Genomic DNA, 20,209 nt, shown 5'->3' on the forward strand with positions numbered 1-20,209 from the left:
TGGAAAGTGCTTTGGAGACTAAGGGCAAACTGTACACAGACTGGCACTGGCCCTCTTCCACGCCCAGGACTGGGTTCCCAGGCCCCAAGGCGGAAGGCGGGAGGGAGGGGTGTCCCAAGGGTGGGGAGGGCCCTAAGTAACTTTTCTTCGGAAAATATGCAGGACTGGCCCCCAGCCCGAGACTGAGTCAGCGCAGAGTTGAGTCACAAGCTGCACCGCCCCTGTGAGCCAGAATGGTCCCCCAGGCACCTCTTCCTTAGGGGTCCCCGCCCCAAGATAACCTGACAGCGACACAGGCAGCAGCTTTGGCTTTATTGGCCCTGTAGGGGACACTCTTGGGTTTTCAGCCCCTTCTAGCTGTCCTTCCCTCCCTCCCCCCATTTTTTTGTCTCCCACCAGGGTCATGTACTAAGGTGGTGAAGACAAAGTGTGTGGGGGCCCTGTAGGTTGGAGGAAAGTCTATAGCACCAAGAATTCCCAATCCTCCCCCATCCCCAGGATATCCGTGAAAACCTGGGCTTTGGTAAGGCATCTGCTATCCCCATCCCATGGTCTCTGTCTTTGATAGGGACTCTACTCAAATGTGACCTGAAGGTGGGCAGAAGGGCCAGATACTTTGGCTCCCAATCTCACACACAGGCTGGGGAGACTATGGGAACCATCCTCGAAGGAGCCAGGAAGTTGTGGTTTTTCTATCTGCTGCATAATCTTTGTGAAATGAATGTGGTCAGAATTTAGGATTTGTGGGTAGGAAAGTGAAAGAGAGGTCGACATGAGGAAGAGGAAGCCAGGTGTCTGCTCTGAACCCCCAATGACTGAGACCTGAAGACATAATGGAGACTTAGCATGGCTGAGTAACAGTAGCTGCTTACCTATAAAAAGGGGTCTTGCTGGTATCAGTGTTTGTGTGACTATGTAGATGTCACACTCCTGAGAGTCGGTTCCACCAGGGCCCAGCATACAGTAAATGCTCAATAAATATCTGGACGGGGCTGTGGACGTAGCTCAGTTGACAGAGTGCTTGCCTAGCATGCAGGAGGCCCTGGGTTCATATCCCAGGACTGCATAAACCAGGCATGCTGATTCATGCCTGAAACTCCAGCAGTCAAGAAGTGGAGCCCGGAAGATGAAGAGTTCAAGGTCATCCTCAGCTACATAAGAAGTTCAAGGCTAGCCTAGGTTACGTGAGACACTTTCAAAAAAATAAAAGAAAAAAAAAGTCTTTATATGAATGATGGCTGGATGGATGTGTGTGTTTCTGTGATAAGCCCCTGTGTATGTGAAGGTGTAGGTGTGAAGGACAGACAGAGAAGGTTTGTCACTCCCCCACCTGGTCCTCTATAAGTGCCTTGACTGAATGTCTGGTGTAGGAGAGAAGCTTCCCCCTCAAGTCCTTATAGCCAGGCAGGGTGGATAGGCAGGGTCAGTGGGCCAGAGCAGGGATCCGCGTGTAGCCGTGTAGCCGACTGGAGCTGGGGAGCCACCGCAGGGCAACGTGGGAGGGTGGGCCAGCAGTCCCTGCTGTCTCACTCAGCAGAGCCCTTCTGTCGTCGCTTAGAAGGCGGCACCAGGCGGCGGGGTAGGTTGGTGGGTAGCCCATGGCCTTCGAGCTTAGCCTCAATGAGGTGGCTGGCCAGGGCGAACTCCTCATCATCCAGCATGCCATCTCGGTCGACATCGCTCAGCTTCCAGATTCGCCCCAGCACGGAGTTGGGTAGCTTGGTGCCCACCATCCAGGTTTTGGCCTTAGAGCCACTCAGCTTGCCATCAGCAGGCGCTAAGTTGTAGAAGATTTCGTCGTATTTGGACTTGTCCTTGGTCACCACCCATTCGGCATCATCTTCTGAGCCCTCCTCGCCATCTTCTATTGCTTCGTCAGGGCCCCGCTCCACGAAGGGGCCCATGCGGGTGCCCTCAAACGCACCACCCTGCACGCCAGCCTCGACACTCTCCAGCTCCTCCTGCCGAAGCAGCGGCATAAGCTTGGCAATGTCGTGGGTCAGCATCTCGTCCAGCGCCTCCAGCAGCTTCGGCTTTAGCGAGTGGAACTTGGTGAAGTCATGTGCCATCAGCAGCTCCTGTGGGAGGAAAGGAAAAGCTCACAGGCCCGGGGCACGAACATAAGTCCACGCCCTCAGCTCCTCACTGGGGGGATTTTAGGCCAATAATCTTCACAAATGAGCCCAGTCCTGTTTTACTTACCCACCCTTTGAGCCAAGAGTCTCGTCTAAGCCAGGCTGCCCTCCAATTCACTGTGTAAAGAGGTGTTCTCAGGCCTCTGACTTTTCTGCTTTCACTTTACAAATGTCATCACAAGCCTGTTTGTACCACCAATTCTCTTTTGCTTATTTTAAATTGTTTGAGACATGGTCTTTCTAAGGTGTGAACACTGGCCTTCAACTTGTCATCTTCCCACCTCAGCTTTCCCGAGTAGCCGGGTGTGTTAAATCACCAGAGAGCCTGCCTGCCTATGGGAAAGGCTACACTTCTTAGCGTGCTGGACAGCCAGCTGGTCATGTGACTAAGTTCCAGCCAATTGTCTTTAAGCACAAGTTGCATTACCCAGTTTAATATGGTACCCACAGGCTGCATGTGGTTACGTAAAGTAGCTTAATCTGTAACTCCATTTTGTTTATTTTTAATTTATTATTTTTATGTTTGTGTATGTACTTGCACTAGTTCATGCGCAGCTCATATATGTCAAAACCCACAGAGGTCTGAAGAGGGTATCACATCCCCTAAAACTGGAGTTACAGATGGTTGTGAGCCACCATGTGGGCCATTCGTTCTGGGAACTGAATCCAGGCCTCTGAAAGAGTGTGCATGTTCTTAACCATTGAGCCGCCCCTCCTGTCTCTTTTGTTTTTGCTAGCTGTCGACAGGACCTAACTACGCAGCTCATCTCAGGCTGGCCTAGAACTCTCTATGTAACCTAGACTGGCCTTGAACTTGTGATCATCCTGCCTTTGCACACCTCCCCAGCACTGGGATTAATAGGCAGAGGCCAACATACCTGAGTGTAACTCAGCTTTAATATAGTCAGTGGCTACCATATTGGGCATTAGAACTTGGACCATTTCCACTAATGTAAAATGTAGTGTCCTTAAAGAAAGATACTTTCTCCTTTCAAAGATAGGGTCCTATGTAGCCCAGGCTAGCCTTGAACTCCTTCTGTAACTAAGACTTCCTTGCATCCTTGATCTTCCTGTCTCTACCTTCAATTGCTTAGGTTACAGACACACAAGACCCTGCCTAGCTCCTCTCTCTCTTCTTATGTTAAAATATTTATTTTTATTTTATGAGTATGAGAGCTCTGCCTGTGCACCACATGTGTGTCTGGTTCCCGTGGAGGTCAAAAGAGGGCATTCAATCCCCCAGAATTGGAGTCATAGATGGTCGTGAACTGAATTCTGGGTGTAAGGCTAGGAACCTAGGACCCCTACAAGGGAATGAGGGCTCTTAAGCTCTGAGCCATTGCCCAGCCCCTCCCTCTCTTCTTGCTGTCTGGAATGCAGGCAAAAGGACTGGAGTTCCTGTAGCCATTAATACCATGAGAACTCTTGGTTATGGGCAAGCATGGAAAAGATAAATACATGGGCTGGAGAGATGGCTCAGTGGTTAAGAGCACTGACTGCTCTTCCAGAGGTCCTGAGTTCAAATCCCAGCAACCACATGGTGGTTCACAACCATCTGTAATGAGATCTGATGCCCTCTTCTGGTGTGTCTGAAGACAGCTATAGTGTACTCGTATATATAGTAAATAAATAAATCTTTAAAAAGAAAAAGAAAAGAGAAATACAGTAGGTCCCAGGCTCCATAGTAGGTTGCCCCACCCTAAGTATATGGGTTTTCTCTGCACTCTGTGACCCTAACTCATAAAGCCAGGTTCCCCGGAATGAAAATGCCACACAGCCTTCCAGGCTCCATTCTCAGGACCCCCAGGAAACTCTCTCCAACACCCTGCCTCCCAGTCTGGAGTGCCCCCCACCTGCATCTTCTGGCAGTCAGGGAAGTCTCCCGGGGAGATGTGGTGCTCTAGCTGGATCTTCGCGAAGATGACAGGCAGCTTGAAGATCAGCTGCTTCTTTTTGTTTTCCTTTCCAAACACCGAGGGCATCTCCTTCTTCAGGTAGCTGATGATGTAAGCGTGCACCTGCAAAAGGGCATCCACACCTGAGTGCATAGTGCAGTCACCAGGAGGAGGCTGGCAGCGGGCAGGGCCTGGGACTCTGCATTCTTTCCTCTCAGAATCAGGGTCTCTCTCTAACCCAGCCTGGCCCTGAACACCTGGTACTCCTTCCGCCACCTCCTGAGTTCCAGGATGACAAGTGTGCATCCCTATGCACAGCCTTCCCCTTGGGATTGTCAGAGAAGATTGCACTACGTACGTACCCCAGGCGGGATTCAAACTTGCAGCCACCCTCCTGCCTCAGCCTCCTGAATGCTGAGGTTAGAAAGACTTCAATTTGTTGTTTGCATTTAAAAACTTCTACATGCACGTGTATGGGTGTATGTCTGAGCATCATGTGTGTACAGTACCCACTGTTGCCAGAAAAGGATATCAGATCCTCTGGGACTAGAGTTACAGCTGATTGTAAGCAGCCGTGTAGGTTCTAGGAACCAAACCTGGATCCTCTAGAAAAGCAGCCAGTGTTCTAAACTGTTGAGCATCTCCCCAGCTACCCTTCAGTGATTCTTCAGAGCCGCGCTCCCCTCCTGGACTGGCTCCTGAAGTTGCACCCATAGCCTCTCCCTAGTCTTTCCCCTTCATATACTGCTCGCCAGCATTTCACAACGACCGGTATATTTTCCCCACCCCAGGGCTTTTGCATATGATCATGCTCTCTACCTGGAGCTCTGTTCCAGTCTTCCCACTGAGTTTAGGCATTGCCCTCTGATGATCTCCAGCCTGTCTTCTTCACAGTTGGGCTAGACTCATGACTATTTTATCTAACCACTTCATTTCCCTCCATTAAACTACAAGCTCTGCCAGGCCAGGCCTTGTCTGTTTCCTCTGTCTCCAGTCCTGGGACAATACGCACAGTGTCCCTCAGGAAATCATTGTGGGATAAAACGCTGAACTTGAGAACCTTTGGACCCCATTCTCATAAGTTATTGAAAAATAATCGGGGGTGGCAGAATAATGAACCACAGGCATGTCTGCTGTTGACAGCCAGCGCCATCGCTGAATATGCATGTTCAGGCCTTAATAGATAGAATGTGGCATACAGAGGCATGCCCAGCACATATATCATGCTCACACAGGATAAAATAATAATGATGATGATGATGATAATAATGATAATAATAATAATAACATTCAACAGTGATTTTTTTTTGTTTTTTTTTTTTCCTTTCTTTTTTTTCGGAGCTGGGGACCGAACCCAGGGCCTTGCGCTTGCTTACTAGGCAAGCGCTCTACCACTGAGCTAAATCCCCAACCCCTCAACAGTGATTTTTAAAAATTAAATTCTTCCCGGATCTTGTCTACAAGCATACAGCATTCTGGAATCATCCCTTCTAGTGGTTTATACTTCCACCAAAGGGCAGAACCAGAACGATCATCCGTGTCTTGCCTTGTAGAGATATGAAACTGAGGTACTGGGGTGAGTTACAGAGAACCCTTAATGAGCAGCTTTTTGGCCTTAATGGCCTTGGGCCACCAAAGGAGAGCATTTTCAAGGGACGTTAAAGCCATCTGCGCTGTTGTCGGTGACCGAATCAATTGTGTCTGGGTCATTTGTGAGGGGTGTGTGTGGGAGAGTGTGCCCACAAAGTGGGAAGGTATGATGAAGTTTTGTCAAAGCCAACCCTGAAGACTGAATCACAGAGGCAGGGGAACTAAGGATAAATTTGCAGGACTAGAGGAAAACATTACCTACAGGTCAGAGAGGCCAATCAGGATAGGGGCATGGTCACCGCCTGCTACCTGGAGTCATTGGAGAAGATGCACGGTTGAGCAGAGAAAGCCAGTAAGGAAGAGTAGGGATTGCCAGGAAAGCAATGAGGAGAAGGGCTAAAATGGCTGCCCAACGGGGAGGGTTAGGGTTTAAGATAGTGTGGGTCACTTGGAAACAGGACCTACCCGCTAATGAGGAAGGATGTGTGGGAATGTGTGGGTGCGCCATTGGGGAGGAGGTGTGGCCTGCAAGAGTGAGTTAATGGGGAAGGTTCCCTGAGAGAATGGCCTAATGAGGGGCGCAGCCTGAGGATGGGCAAGAGCTGGCAATGGAAGGGGCGTGGCTTGTTAATCAAGGGGCGTGGCCTCCCAGGGTGGCCCAAATGGGAGGGACGGAGTCTACGAGGATCGTGGTAGGGGCGGTCCTGCCGTGGCTCCTGTAGCCAAGGAGGCAGGCGGGAGTGTTGATGGCTTTTCCAGAGAGGAAGCATGGGAAGGTGGCAGGAAGAGATAAGGGGGTGGCGTGGGCAGGACCGGGGCTCGGGTCGGACGCCGGGGTTTGTCCTGAGTTTCCGGAGCCACCTCCCTCCTGGCCCGGGCGCCAGGTGTCCGGCCCAGCTCCTTGGTCCCGGTGTCGCGGGCCCCAGCTCTAGCTTCTGCTTCCCAAGAGTGTCCTGCAGCGGGGAGTGAGTTTGGGCCGGGGGTACTGAGAAAGAGAGAGGGAGGAGTGGGAAGCGAGAGAAGGCTAGGAAAAGAGTATGAACAAGAGGAAAGAACTGGGAAAGTGAGATGTTGATGGGACTTCGTGACTTAAGGACAGCTCTGGCCTCCTGGGGCAGTCGCCTTGGGCACCTGGTGTTCCCTTAGAAGATTCCTGCGGTGGGGTTGAAGGTGGTGATTCATTCACTCCTCTCCAGCTCCTTAAACCACACCTCGATGCCTCTGCCACCGAGAACCTTCTTGGCCTCTTCTCCTGCCCAGCTTCCTGCCTCACCTCCTCCCTGGCGGCCTCCCTTGTGAATGCTCCATTCGTCTCTAAAAGCAAACCCCTTGCGCCCCTCTTCCTCTCTGGGGTCCAGCCTGAGGCAGACTATGTCCTCCATGCCCCTAGGTTCTTCCTAGACAAGAATCCTTCTCTTTCCAGAAGGCAGCTTAAGTGCAATCCTGTCATCCTGCGCTAAACCTTTCCGTGTCTCCCTGGTATCCTTAAAACGAAGCTTAAGATCCTTGGTGTAGTCCACAGGATCGGCAGTGTTCTGACCGCCATCCCCTCCTCAGTTTCACTGCGCATGCCCTCAGATGCCCTCTCGTCTACTAAGCCTTCCTGATTCCACCCGGTCCTGAGACTGGACCTTGCTTGGCTATCACTGCTGTGGGATGGATCTGTCTGTCTCCTCCAGCAAAGATTGAGTCCTGAAACTGCCCTGGGGCATTCAGACCTGGAGCCCCATTGGGCAGGGCAAGAACAGCCATAGCCACTGCTGCATTCCCAGCGTGTCCCAGCAGAGGGCTAGGCACAGAAGTGACTTCCTTCAAGCTGAGGTTCCCCAGAGCGTTGTTCATTCCGTAAATATTTACAGAGCAATTCAGACCCAGGCGCTGGAGACACTCACTGAAGGAATTCTAAGACCCCAGGTATCTGAGTACTTGAGTACAGAGTTGAGAAGGCAGAAAACAGGGCCCCCTGACAGGCTCACAGGAGATGACAACACGGAGGGGGTGGGGAGGTCACAACAGGGTTAGGGGTAAATCTGGAGCAGATATGCTCCTTAAAGGAGTGGCACCTTCCTGAGAAGGTGACATTTGCGTGATCCCTGTGCAAAGTCAAGAGGAAGAGTAGGCTACCCAGAAGAGCAAGCAGTTGAGTACAAAGGCCCAGAGGTAGGATTGAGGCCAATGTGAAGTGCAGTGGCTGAAGGGAAGGGAGTGAGTGAGAGGCAAGGAGTGAGCTGCTGTGTTGATTTGAGTCAGAATGACCTTCTAGGTTCATGTATTTGAATACTTGGTCCCCAGTTTATGGAACTGTTTGGGAAGGGTTTAGAGGCATGGCCTTGTTGGAGTAGGTATGTCATTGGGGGTAGGCTTTGAGGTTTAAAAGGACCACGCCATTCCCAGCGAGCACTCTCCTGCTCTCTCTGTCTTGTGCTGATGTAAGCTTTCAGCTGTTGCTCCTGCACCATGCCTGCCTGCTGCCAGGTTCCCCATCACAATGGTCATGGACTCTAACCCTGTGGAACTGTGAGCACAGTAATGTTTTATTAGTTGCCGTGGTCCTGGTGTCTCTCCACAGCTATAGAAAAGTAAGACAGGCTCAGTTCCATAGTGTAGCAGTTATTCCGTCTGCTTTACACACAGAAGGTCCTGGGTTCGAGCCCCACTGGAACCACAGGATGTGCTAGTTACTTTGGGGGCTAGAGAAATGACTCAGCGGTTAAGAGCACTGACTGCTCTTCCAAAGGTCCTGAGTTCAATTCCCAGCCACCACATGGTGGCTCACAACCCCCTGTAATGAGATCTGATGCTCTCTTCTGGTGTGTCTGAAGACAGCAACAGTGTACTCGTAAAAACAATAAATAAATTAAAAAGGAAAAGAAAAGTAAAGTAAAACAGCCACCAAAAGGACTTGGCTTTTGTTCAGTGGGATAGGAGAGCAAGGAGGCCAACAAAACCATAGAGACATGCAAACCCAGGGCAATGGTGAAAGAGGGACCCTCTGCCCAGGACTCCCTCAGTCCACGCTGCACCAAACCAATCCATCAGGAGAATTAACTGCTCTAGAACCTAGGTCGTGCCTACCTAGGTACACAAGCAAAGAAAGAGAAAAGATAAATCTGTCCAGCCTTTTCAAGGCTTCCAACTTAGGACTCCTAGGACTCCTTCAATACTCCATAGCCTTGTAAAGTCCTCTCCAATTCCTCCCGCCAAGTCCTCCTCAGTTTCCTTCAATGCTCATACAACCTCCTGACTTCCTCCCTCATCTCCTGATCTCCCTTTCAATCCTCCCTCAATTTCCCAAGGTCCTCCTGCGGACCCAATGTGCTCACCCGCACCAGCCGCGCCCGCTTCACTAGGTCATTGAGCTTCCGCAGCGCCGCGTGGCGCGGTAGGCCTTGGATATCACGGAAGAGGTCCTGTTCCTCCAGCTCGAAGAGACGCCGGTTGTCTGGCACCAGGAGCGGCTGGGACCAGAAGGAGCCGATGTAGACACGAAGGACTTCAGGCGTGCCCACCACCTTGCCCAGCGCCCACATGAGCGCCCCATAGACGCGCATCAGCTGCTGTGTCTCCACCATGTCTGCCTTGTTGAGTACCACGCGGATCTTGTCCTCGTGGCCACGCAAGGCACCAATGGCCTCTGAGAATTCATCAGAAATCTCCAGCTTGTGGGCGTCAAAGAGCAAGATGATGAGGTCCACGCGCTCAGCAAACCAGCGCAGGACAGCTGGGAAGTCGTAGCCTGGAGCAAGCAGGAGACAGGGACACAAGGAACAGTTCTTTTGTGCTGATACTGGAAGGTACGGATACTCAGAATGGTGTTTTGTTTTGAAGACCGGATTACCCTGTGTAGCCTGGCTGTTCTGGAACTTGCTCTGTGGGCCAGGCTGGCCTGGAATTCAGAGATCCGCCCGCCTGCCTCTGCCTCCCTAGTGCTGGGATTAAGGCAAGCGCTAGGACTGACTGGCTGCTCACGTTGTTAACTATGTAATTCCTGTGCATGCCAACTAGCCCGGAGCCTCCACGACTGTCCCGTAACTGCCACTTTTCAGCACCCAGCTTTTGACCAGACCCTCAAGCCATCTGTCTTACTGGTAGGAGGCACCCATGTTCCCTACCCCTTTTCACTGCCTCCTCCCCAACCTCTCTACCCTCCTGATTTCTATATCCTTGCCTTTTTCATTCATTTGCTAGGCAGATATTAGGGATTTGTTTTGAAGCGTGGGGCCTGTGAGATGGCTCAGAGCAGACGACTTGTAGTTGACCTCTGACCTCCTCTCATACGCTGTGGCATATACCTACCTATAGCCACACGAGAAGTAAACCATAATAAAAATACTTTCAGATGCTGAAGTCGGGGGCTCAGCAGTTCGGAGAACACACTGCACTCCCAGAAGACCCCAGTTCAGTTGGTGCCCAGCATCCACCTCAGGTGGCTTCTCACCTGTAACTCCAGTGCTAGGGGATCCAGTGTTCTCTCCTGGCCTCCTCGGGCACCTGCACACATGTGTGCATTCACACTAGTGCACATCTGCATAAACATTTTCTATACATTTTAAAGTTTTGTCATTTTGCGTGTGTGCATGCGTGTCTGTGTGTGGTTTTGTGTGCACATGTGTACAGGTGCCTATAGAGGCCACAGTGTGTCATACAGACTGCCTGCAGCAAGAATTTTGGGTGGTTGTGAGGTACCTGACAAGGGTGGCTGGGAAATGAACTTGGGTCCTCTGCAAGAGCAGCAAATGCTCCTGACCACAGAGCCAGCCCGCCCTCCAGCACACACACTTCCAAATTCCTAAAGCAGCTAGAGATGGCAGTGCACACCTTTAATCCCAGCACTCCGGAGCCAGAGGCAGGCGGATCTCGTTTGAGTTTGAGACCTGGTCTACCAGAGTGAGTTCCTGGACACCCAGAGCTATATATTAGACCTTGTCTCAAAGAAAAATCCTAAAATGATCTCAAAGAAACTCCAGTACTCGTGAGCCTGCTCCCAGCACCTGCCATGCCTCTGACCAGGGTCCTTCCTGGGACTTGTTGGATGTGACAGCAATTGAGTGACAAGAGGTCAAGATGCTAGGACGGTCCTAGTAAGAGCACCAGTGGAAGGGGAAGCCCTGGGTCCTGCAAGACTGAACCCCCAGTGAACTAGACTGTCGGGGGAGGACGGCAATGGGGGAGGTGGGAGGGAACACCCATAAGGAAGGGGGGAGGGAAGGGGATATTTGCCCGGAAACCGGGAAAGGGAATAACACTCGAAATGTACATAAGAAATACTCAAGTTAAAAAAAAAAAAAAAAAAAAAAAAGATGCTAGGACGGTTTTCTTGTGTGTGTGTGTGTGTGTGTGTGTGTGTCTGTGTGTATCCTTATGTATATCTATGTATCTGTGTATGTCTGTGTGGGTCTGTTTGTGTGTATGTCTCTGAGTGTGTCTGTGTATCTGTTTGTCTGCTCCTGGGTGTTTGTCTGTGTAGTTGTCTGCTCCTGTGTGTGTGTCTGTCTCCGTCTGTGTTTCTGTCTGTGTGTCTGTGTGTATGCATATGTACCTGCATGTGTCTTTATGTCTGTGTGTATATGTATTTGTGTGTGTGTGTGTGTGTGTGTGTGTGTGTGTGTGTGTGCACTGTGAACATAAGTGCAGGTACCCATGGAAGTCATAGATGTCAGGTCCCCTGGAGGTAAAGTTACAAGTGGTTGTGAGCAGCCCAGTGTGGGTGCTGGGAACCGAGCTTGTTTCCTCTGTAAGAGCGATTTGCAATCTTACCCACTGAGCCGTCTCTCCAGTAGTGCTCTGTTCTTGCCACCATAGACGCTCAATGATTTGTGTCCATCCAGTCCCTCATTCATTCATTCCTTTTCCATCCAATCCCTTCAGTACTTCTCCCCTTTACTCATTCACTTATGTGTTCACTGATGAGCAAAGTTTAGGAGAACCGAGAGTGTAAGACCCACCCTGGCCTGCAAATCAGGAATCACTGCCCTGCCCCATTTACTGTGTCATAGTAGGCAAGCAGCTTAACCTTTCTGAACTTGCCTATCCCCTAAAACTAAAAAACAGCAACAATAAAAAAAAAAACCAACCAAAACCAAAAATGAAAAACCACAGAAGCCAGGCCAGGCATGGTGGAGTACGCCTTTGGTCCCAGCACTTGTAGGTAGAGGCAGGTAGATCTCTGCGAGTTAAAGGTCAGGGTTCCAATACAGCTAGGGTTACGTAGAGAAACCTGTCTCAAACACACACACACACACACACACACACACACACACACACCACAACACAAGAGCTTATCACTGGGAAAACTGAAGCTGGCATGTGCCATCGTGGCAGCAGATAGGGAGGCTGGGGTGACGCCAGCTCTGCCCCTAGAGTCTGGGGACGAGTGCATCTTCAGAGCGGTCAGCTTAGGATGTGGAGTCCTGGAAGCCGCAGAGAGTTCCCTGTGATCTGGCCTAAGCGTGGATCTAGAAGGACTTCCTGGAGGAGACCTTACAGAGCCAGCAAATGACAGGATAAGGGGCCATCACTGATGCCCTGACTTGTTTGGGGTAGAACAGACCCACTCATCCCGCAAAACACAATTTATGACTCCATTCTCCAGCCGAGGACATGGAGACACAGAAGCCATGAACACAGGAGGCATCTGAGGAGGAGCCGCCTCAGTAGCTGTAGCTGCCAGTCCACACTCCGCCCCCAAAGGCTCAGGGGGGCAGCGTGGTCCCTACTGGTGAGAGGGGAAGGGGCAAGGGCATTGTTCCTGGGGAAGGAAGGGCCAGGTCACTGTAGGGGCAGCAGCTGGGCCTCTCCTCCCCCACTAGCATCTACATACACCCTGGCCTGGATTTGGAAAGTGTGTCTCATGGGGTTGAGAGAGAGAGAGAGGGAGGGATGGAGAAAGGGAGGGGAGAGGGGGGCAGGGAGGTTGAGTCAGCATGGGAATGGAGACGTGGCAGAGAGACGAGATGTTCACCCAAGAAAAACAGTTCTCCTTGCCCATCACCCAGGCACCTATTTGCCTCACGCAGCTAATTTAACCCTTCTCAGAAGTCCCTGCAGCTTTCGCCCCATTCTCGGGCGGGAAACTGAGGCACAGAAATACAAGGTGGATTGCGTACATTATAGCTTCAGGGAACAAAGCCTGGGGTACTGGTGCATGCCTGTCATCTCAGTGCAAGAGCAGCTGAGGCAGGAGGATGGCCACCTGAACATACACTGAGTTCCAGATCAGCCTGAACTACAGGATAAGACTCTGTGTCTAAAACAAGGAAATGAAGAAAAAAAAAAAAAAAAAAAAAAAACCTAGCAGAGTCCAGACCGGCGGTGCGCCAGCGAGACGCCGCAGGCAACAGTTAAACCGGGGCAGGTTTCTCTGACAATGCACACCCAGCATCAAATAGCTGGATTCATCAGAGTCTCCTAGAGCCAGACCCAGGCTCCCAGACACGTTTTATGTGTCAGAGTCCAGGACCTGCACAGATATGGGACCTATATACCACCACGAACAGAGAATTGAATGCACTCTCCAGCATGGAGGCCTGTCTGAACACACACTGTGCTGCAGTTATTACCATGATGTCCAGGCTGGCCTCGAACTAGTCACAATCCTCCTGTCCCAGCTTCCCCAGAGCTAGAATATGTACTGCCACATGAGTTCTCTCTGGCAGTTTTACACCTTTCAAGATGCACGGTATAACCCACACAGACAAATACCGATTCAGACATGCATGTGCGTGCACATGTGCATACACATTTCATAAGTGCATAGTTATGTAACTCAATGGTAGAGCCCCTGCCTAGAATCCCCAGTGAGGGGCTGGGGCGTGGCTCAGTGGTAGAGCCCCTGCCTAGAATCCCCCAGTGAGGGGCTGGGGGCGTGGCTCAGTGGTAGAGCCCCTGCCTAGAATCCCCCAGTGAGGGGCTGGGGGCGTGGCTCAGTGGTAGAGCCCCTGCCTAGAATCCCCCAGTGAGGGGCTGGGGGCGTGGCTCAGTGGTAGAGCCCCTGCCTAGAATCCCCCAGTGAGGGGCTGGGGGCGTGGCTCAGAGAGCCCCTGCCTAGAATCCCCCAGTGCGGGGCTGGGGGCGTGGCTCAGTGGTAGAGCCCCTGCCTAGAATCCCCCAGTGAGGGGCTGGGGGCGTGGCTCAGTAGAGCCCCTGCCTAGAATCCCCCAGTGAGGGGCTGGGGACATGACATACATATCTACTGTGTTCAAGGCACCAATACTCAATAAAACAACTTCACAGGATCCCTCTATGTCCCCCTGCTCCACACCTTCTCTTTGGATCACATAAAATCACAACTAGTCACAATTAGAGGTACATAGCACACGTAGCCCGAAACTCACACACTTCCATCAATTCACACAACTTCAGAGTCATGGCCTGCACGTCACACGCCTGCCAGCCCACACCACCAAAAACGGAGGACATGCCACACACCACTCCCCCCGCCCAGGGTTTCCCCAGTTCTCACCATCCCCACAAGTCCCCCTGGACAGACAGGCTCCACCTCCTATGCCTCCAGGGCCAGAGGAAGGGGATCCCCATCCCCACCCTTCTTCATCCCCTGCGGAAACTGGGGCCTTGGGCTCCCGCCATCATTTAGGCCCAACCCAAGGGCTAAGTACACCAGGAATTCCTCTCCCCGCCCCTGTTCCCCCCACCTCCAGCTGGCAGAGCACTGTGGCCGCTTCTGCAGCTGCCTCCTGTGTTTCTCCCTCGGGGCCGCTCTGCTGGATAGCGGCCAGGGGTACTGGCACTTTTGGAGCCAAACCCTGTCCTGGGCCCTCCTCCCGCCTGGCCTTGGGTCCCCTCTGCCCTACACTGTTGCCTCCTTTGCCCCAATTCCCTGGCCGAGGCCTAGAGACGGTGGTGGTGGCAGGGATGGGCAGAGGGGCTGTGGACCCAGATACTGGAATGGGGGAGACTGAGAAGGGAGTGGGGCTAAAAGGGTGGGCGGAGTGGGTGGGGACGTGCGTGCTCGCTGGAGGCTCTGCTGGAATTCACTCCCCGCTGCTCCCCCTGCACAGCTGTTTATAAATTCCAGGCCAGGCCTTGGCCCCCACCCAGATTCTCCCTCTCAGCTTCATCTGTGGCCCAACCTCTGAGCCAGGAGCTCAGAGGGACAAGCGTGGGGCCCAGGGCCTCCCTGCCCAACCCTGTCTCTTCCTGGACTCTCTGAGTATCTCATGCCCCCTACCCCAGTCTCTGCCCCTCTTCGTCTCTTCCTTTCCATCCCCCTGGCCCGCCCAGGCATGTGGCAGCAGCCTGTTTAAGTGTATTCACCCGTGTGTGTCTTCCCGCCCCACCACCAGCCCCGATGGAAGGAATGGCTGCCTTCTGTAGCTCCAGTTGCCTGTAGGGTGCAATCAAAGGAGACCCCAGTCTCCTCTATTAAATCTAAAGGTATAGGCTCAGCCCACCTACTGTGCACGCTGAAGTCAAGGCCCCAGCCTCCTCCCTCAGACCTGTGTGTACAGACACCATCCTCTTCCCCAAGACACAAGGTTCCAGGGGCCCAGCCTCCTCCCTCAGACTGGCTTCCTCTTCACTCACCCCGGCTCACTCTCTGCTTGGCACCTGATAGGATGCCGGGCGTGTCGATGATGCTGATGCTCTCCAGGACCTGGTTGGGGAGTTGGGCACACATAAACCTGCAGTGCAGGGAGACAGAAGGTCAGGGGTCAACACAAAGGAGGGCAAAAGGAGAAGTGAAGAAGGGATACTAAGGGTACCCTAAAGAAAGGTAGGTGCAGAGGACAGAAGTCCTGGAAAGAAGAAAGTCCAGAGGCATCATGGGATCTATATAAAACTCTGTCTGTGTCTAGGGATATCCCGAGTCACCACTGTTGTTACCTTCATTTTCCAGATGAACTTAAGAGGCACAGTGAAGTTAAATCACTTGACCAAGGCTGCCCAGCATTCAGCGGCAGAGGCTCAATTGGAACCCAGGCCCCAATAGGGGAAGGAGCAGACGCAGGGAGGGAAGGAAGCAGGCAGAAAGAAGAGAATCTGAGCTGAAAAGGACAGAAGTATTCTGAGACAGATGTCCCTCGCCCCCCTCCTGGCTGGCAGTTCCCACACCTGTTAAGGAAAGTGTTTCCGAAAGGGTTGAGTTTGCGGAAGGGCTTCTCTGGGTCCACAACGAGAGCATTTCCAGGCACGGTACCCTCTGTCTCGCCGTGCATGACAGCCACAAAGCAGTCGGTGGTGGGCTCAGGACCCACGCGGGAGCCAGGGACCTCCTGCTCCAGGAGGTACTGGATGAAGCTGGTTTTGCCGGTGCTATACTGGCCGGCCACCAGCACCATGGGTTTACCATCGAAGTCAGCATCTTCGAGGGCTGGTGAGTGGAAAGACCCGAAACGGTAGTGCTCCTCCAGGGGTAGAAGCTTTGTGCGATACAGCTCCTTGAGAGACGAGGTCACGGTGCGGATGGCCTCAGATCGCTGGCCCCGAGCCCCACCCTTCTTCAGCCAGCTGAACATGGTGACTTTCGATGCCCACTGGGTCACCCAAGGAGACTACTGGGTGCAGAGCTCACCTGCCGGGAGAGGAGGGAACTCAATGGAAGACTGCTCGGAAATATGGCTATAGATATGGGGAGGAGCAGGTGACCAGGGGATAGGAGGGGATAGGGGGCTAGCATGAGCCTGACCGTGGTTGGGTTCAAGGAGAGGAAGTGCTATGAAAAATAAAAGAGAGACTATATAGCAAAGGAAGGAACTGCTGGGGAAGAGATGCATCCCTGAGCATGGTTGAGTCCATCTGCAATCTTGGGAAGCAGAGGCAGGAAGATGAGAAGTTCAAAGCTAGACCGGGCAACATGTAAGACCCTATCTCAAAAGACCCAGACCCGAAGAAACTCATTCCCCAATCTGCACCATTGTGTCACACGCCCATCATTGGATCTATTTTCACTGAAATGGCTTGCTCCATGCTGCAGGAGCTATTGTCCAAGATAAGGGCCATAAAGTCCAGTTGCCTCCCAACCAGATCCCTCAACTGAGGGCCTGGGAACCCAACCATTAGTGATACCTGCTGGGTTCCAGGCATCCAGAGGGGGCATGAGAAACAGACCACGGGTCAGCAAAGCTCTGGGAAAGGCTGACTTCCGAGCTTCTTTGTGGAGCACAGGCAAGACAAAGGTCTTAGGCAGAGGATGGCAGGTACAAAGGTCCAAGTGTGGGACAGGCTCTTAGGAGCTGGGAGCTGAGGACTGTCTGGAGGGGATGCAGAGACAGAGGAAGGAGAAACAGGCTGTAGAGGCTACCTAGTTGCACCCAGGTCAGGAGGAGCCTTGTGCATGGGAAAGAAGCATGAAAACTATAAGTCAGACTTTGCACTAGCTCATATTTGGGGTGTGGTGCTAGAACAGAACCCAGGATCTTGAGCATGTTAGGCAAACACAGTAGAGCTAAGCCATACCTGAGCCCCTCACTGGGGGATTCTAGGCAGGGGCTCTACCACTGAGCCATACCCCCAGCCCCCTCAGTGGGGGATTCTAGGCAGGAGATGTTATCATTGAGCCACGCCCATAGCCCTGTGCTAGCTCCCTTAATTTTCATGACTTTATCCGGTGTCTCTATCATTAACCTCATGTTACGTCTTTTCTTTTTGAGATGGTGTCTTGTGTATTCCACGGTGCACTTGAACAGGGGATGATCTTGAACCTCTCATCTTCTAGTGCTGAGATTATAGATATGCACTGGTATGCCTACCTTTGTCCGGAGTTGGGGCCTAGAATCTAAGGCCTCAAGCAAGCTAGGCAGGCACACTACAAACCCAGCTACTTCCTCAACCTTAGCCACACTGTTTTATGGAGGAAGCAGAGCCTCAGGAAGATACTAGGAGCTTGCACAGGATCACTGAGCTAGAAAGCACTCCAGCTGGGTTCCCATCTTAGGTCTCAAAAGCTTAATTAGGGGGAACATCACCAACCTTGTAGTTGAGCACCCCAAAGCCAGACTGTGCTCTCTGTAGTCCCTCAACACCCTCATGAGCTTTTCTGTAGAGTCTGGGCTGATGCATCCCTGGGCTGTCAGTAATAGTCTCTCCCCTCGCTCCATAGGTAGATGCTTACTTCAGTGACTTTGAAGAGCCAGTTTTTGTTCAGATCGGAGTTTCTGACTGTCATTCCTCAGAAAAAGAATTGAGGGCTCCCTAGAGAAACAGCTGTCCCAGGGCTGGGGCCAGGGCCGTGGCTGGGGGGGGGGTGTTGGGAAAGGACAAGCCAGTCTAAGTCAGCTCAAAGGCTCTCAGCCTGAAATGGCTCTCCTTAGCCAAAGATAGGACAATTTTTCCTTTTTTTTCTTTCATTAAAAATATTTTATGTATCTTTCCTAAGTATGTATGCCTGTGTACCATGTGTATATAGTGCCATCAGGGGCCAGAAAAGAGTTTTGGACTCCCCTGGACTGAAGTAACAGATGGATGTGAGCTAACATGTGGGGCACAGGGCATGTCTGTAATCCCAGCACTAGGGTAGACACAAGAAGATTAGAAGTTCAAGACCATCCTCTACCTCTACCTCCGGAAGAGCAGCCAGCGCTGAGTCTCTCCAGCTACCCCTCCCCAACACCCCGCTCCCCTACATTCTCACTATGTAGCTCTGGCTGGCCTGGAACTATGTAGCCCAGGTTAGCCTTAGACTGAGATCTGCCCGCCTCTGCTTCCCACATCTTGGGATTCAAGGAGTGTGCCACCATATCTGTCTCAAAGATGGGACAATCTAAACATCAAAACAATCAAACAAACAAAACCCCAAACCCTGCAAATCAAAACATAAAATCATTGCGACCCAAAGGAAGAGGGAAGGGTGGAAGATCTGTGACATAGATGAAGAGAGGGGACCCTGGGAGTGTTCCATGCAAAGAGGCAGCTGAGGGACGTCTCGAAAAGGACGTTTAGGAGTGGCTGAAGGGTCTATGCACTTCAAGAGGCAGGAGAAGGCTCTTGGGTGGCAAGATGGACCAAAGGGAGCAGACATGGGTGTGGAGGGTACAAAGCCACTTCAAGGAGGGAGTCTTCGAAGATGAAGGCTGGGTAGAGACTGGGAGAACTGGGGGTGGGGTGGGAGGTTACAGGAGATGGGAGGACTAAAGAGAGGCTGGGGAGACCTGAGGAGGTTGGGGGAAGTCACAGAGATTTGAGGAGGGGTGGGGGTAGTCCTGGAGGAAGCGTGTGGGAATTGGGAGCGACTGGGAAGGAGAGGGCACAGACTATTACAGAGGGGAGCAAGGATAAGAGGTGGGATTTGGGGAGCACTCACCAGGGATCTGGGGAGCGCAGAGCAAGCAGCCCGAGCCCTGTCCTGTCCGCAGTGGAGTGAGACGGGTGGGGCCGCGCGGGAGGAGCGGTGAGCAGGGCGGGCCCGGGCCCCCTGTCCCAGCCCGCGCCAGCTTCGGGCGCCCCCTGGCGGGCACTGTGAAAACGCGCACAGGTTCGAACGTTCAGTCAGTTCAATGTGAGCCCCAATCTCCAGCTTTTGGCTCCCTCACTTGGCCGGGACAGAGGCTGCAGCAGGCCTACCAATAATTTACCTGATCATAGTGGTGCATGCAAGTTTGAAGCCAGCCTGGATTACCTGGCGGGATCCTGTCTCAAAAATAATTGTAACAATAGTAATTTTAAAATCTAAGTGCAGGGCTGAAGTGCAGGGTAGCGGTAAGAGTACTGGATGCTCTTTCAGAAGGCTTGGATTCAATTCCCAGCACCCACATGGCAGCTCACAACTGTCTGTAACTCCAATATCTGACACCTTCACACACACACACACACACACACACACACACACACACACACACACACACACACGTGCAGAGTAGGCAAGACACCAATGCATATAAGTAAAAATAAATTATTAAAATGTAAGTGCATGGGGTTGGGGATTTAGCTCAGTGGTAGAGCGCTTGCTGCAAGGCCCTGGGTTCGGTCCCCAGTTCCGAAAAAAAAAAAAAAGAAAAAAAGAAAAAATGTAAGTGCATGGGTCCAGTGTTGTAGCACAAGCCTTTAATCCCAGCATTTGGGAGGCAGATGCAGGCGAGTCTCTATGAGTTTAAAGCTAGTCTGATCTTCATAGCAAATTCCAGGCCAGCCAAAGCTATCTAGTAGAGATGCTGTGTCTCTACTATAAAAACAATCAATCAACCAACCACTACCACCACCATAAGGGAAAAAAACCCCTCAAGGGCATGGGGCTAGGGATGTAGCTTAGTTGTTAGAGTGCCCATCTAGGATACATGAAGCCCTGGGTTCTATTCCTAGTACAGAACAGACCCAGTATGGTGGTGCAGGCATGTACTCTCAGCCCCAGATACATCACACGGATAGTTTAAATAAAAATGGCCTCCATAGGCTCATAGAGACTGGCATTATTAGGTGTGTTTATGTTGGGGTAGGTATAGCCTTGTTGGAAGAAGTGTGCAGGGGGTGTCAGTGGGGACATTGAGATGTCAAATGATCAAGTCAGGCCCAGTCTCTCTCTCCCTGCTGCCTGCCAATCTGGATGTAGAACTTACCTCTCCAACACCATGTCCGCCTTCATACCTTCCTGCTTCCTGCTCTGATGATAATGGACTGAACCCCTGAAACTGCAAGCCA

General features: G+C 52.0%; 1 protein-coding gene across 1 annotated transcript; it reads right to left on the minus strand.

Annotated features, from left to right (window-relative positions):
* Positions 1-293: 293 nt before the first annotated feature.
* Ehd2 (EH domain containing 2) lies at positions 294-18,938 on the minus strand. The gene is made up of 6 exons (XM_032894414.1): positions 18,879-18,938; positions 15,692-16,151; positions 15,164-15,261; positions 8,944-9,356; positions 3,989-4,153; positions 294-2,078 (listed from the first exon to the last, which is right to left on the minus strand). Exons 2-6 carry the CDS (start codon positions 16,093-16,095, stop codon positions 1,527-1,529), a joined length of 1,632 nt encoding a protein of 543 aa, XP_032750305.1. The 5' UTR covers positions 16,096-16,151; positions 18,879-18,938; the 3' UTR covers positions 294-1,526.
* Between the last annotated feature and the right edge of the window lie 1,271 nt (positions 18,939-20,209).

Source organism: Rattus rattus, chromosome 2 (genome assembly GCF_011064425.1).
Source record: "Rattus rattus isolate New Zealand chromosome 2, Rrattus_CSIRO_v1, whole genome shotgun sequence".
Taxonomy (NCBI): Eukaryota; Metazoa; Chordata; class Mammalia; order Rodentia; family Muridae; genus Rattus; species Rattus rattus.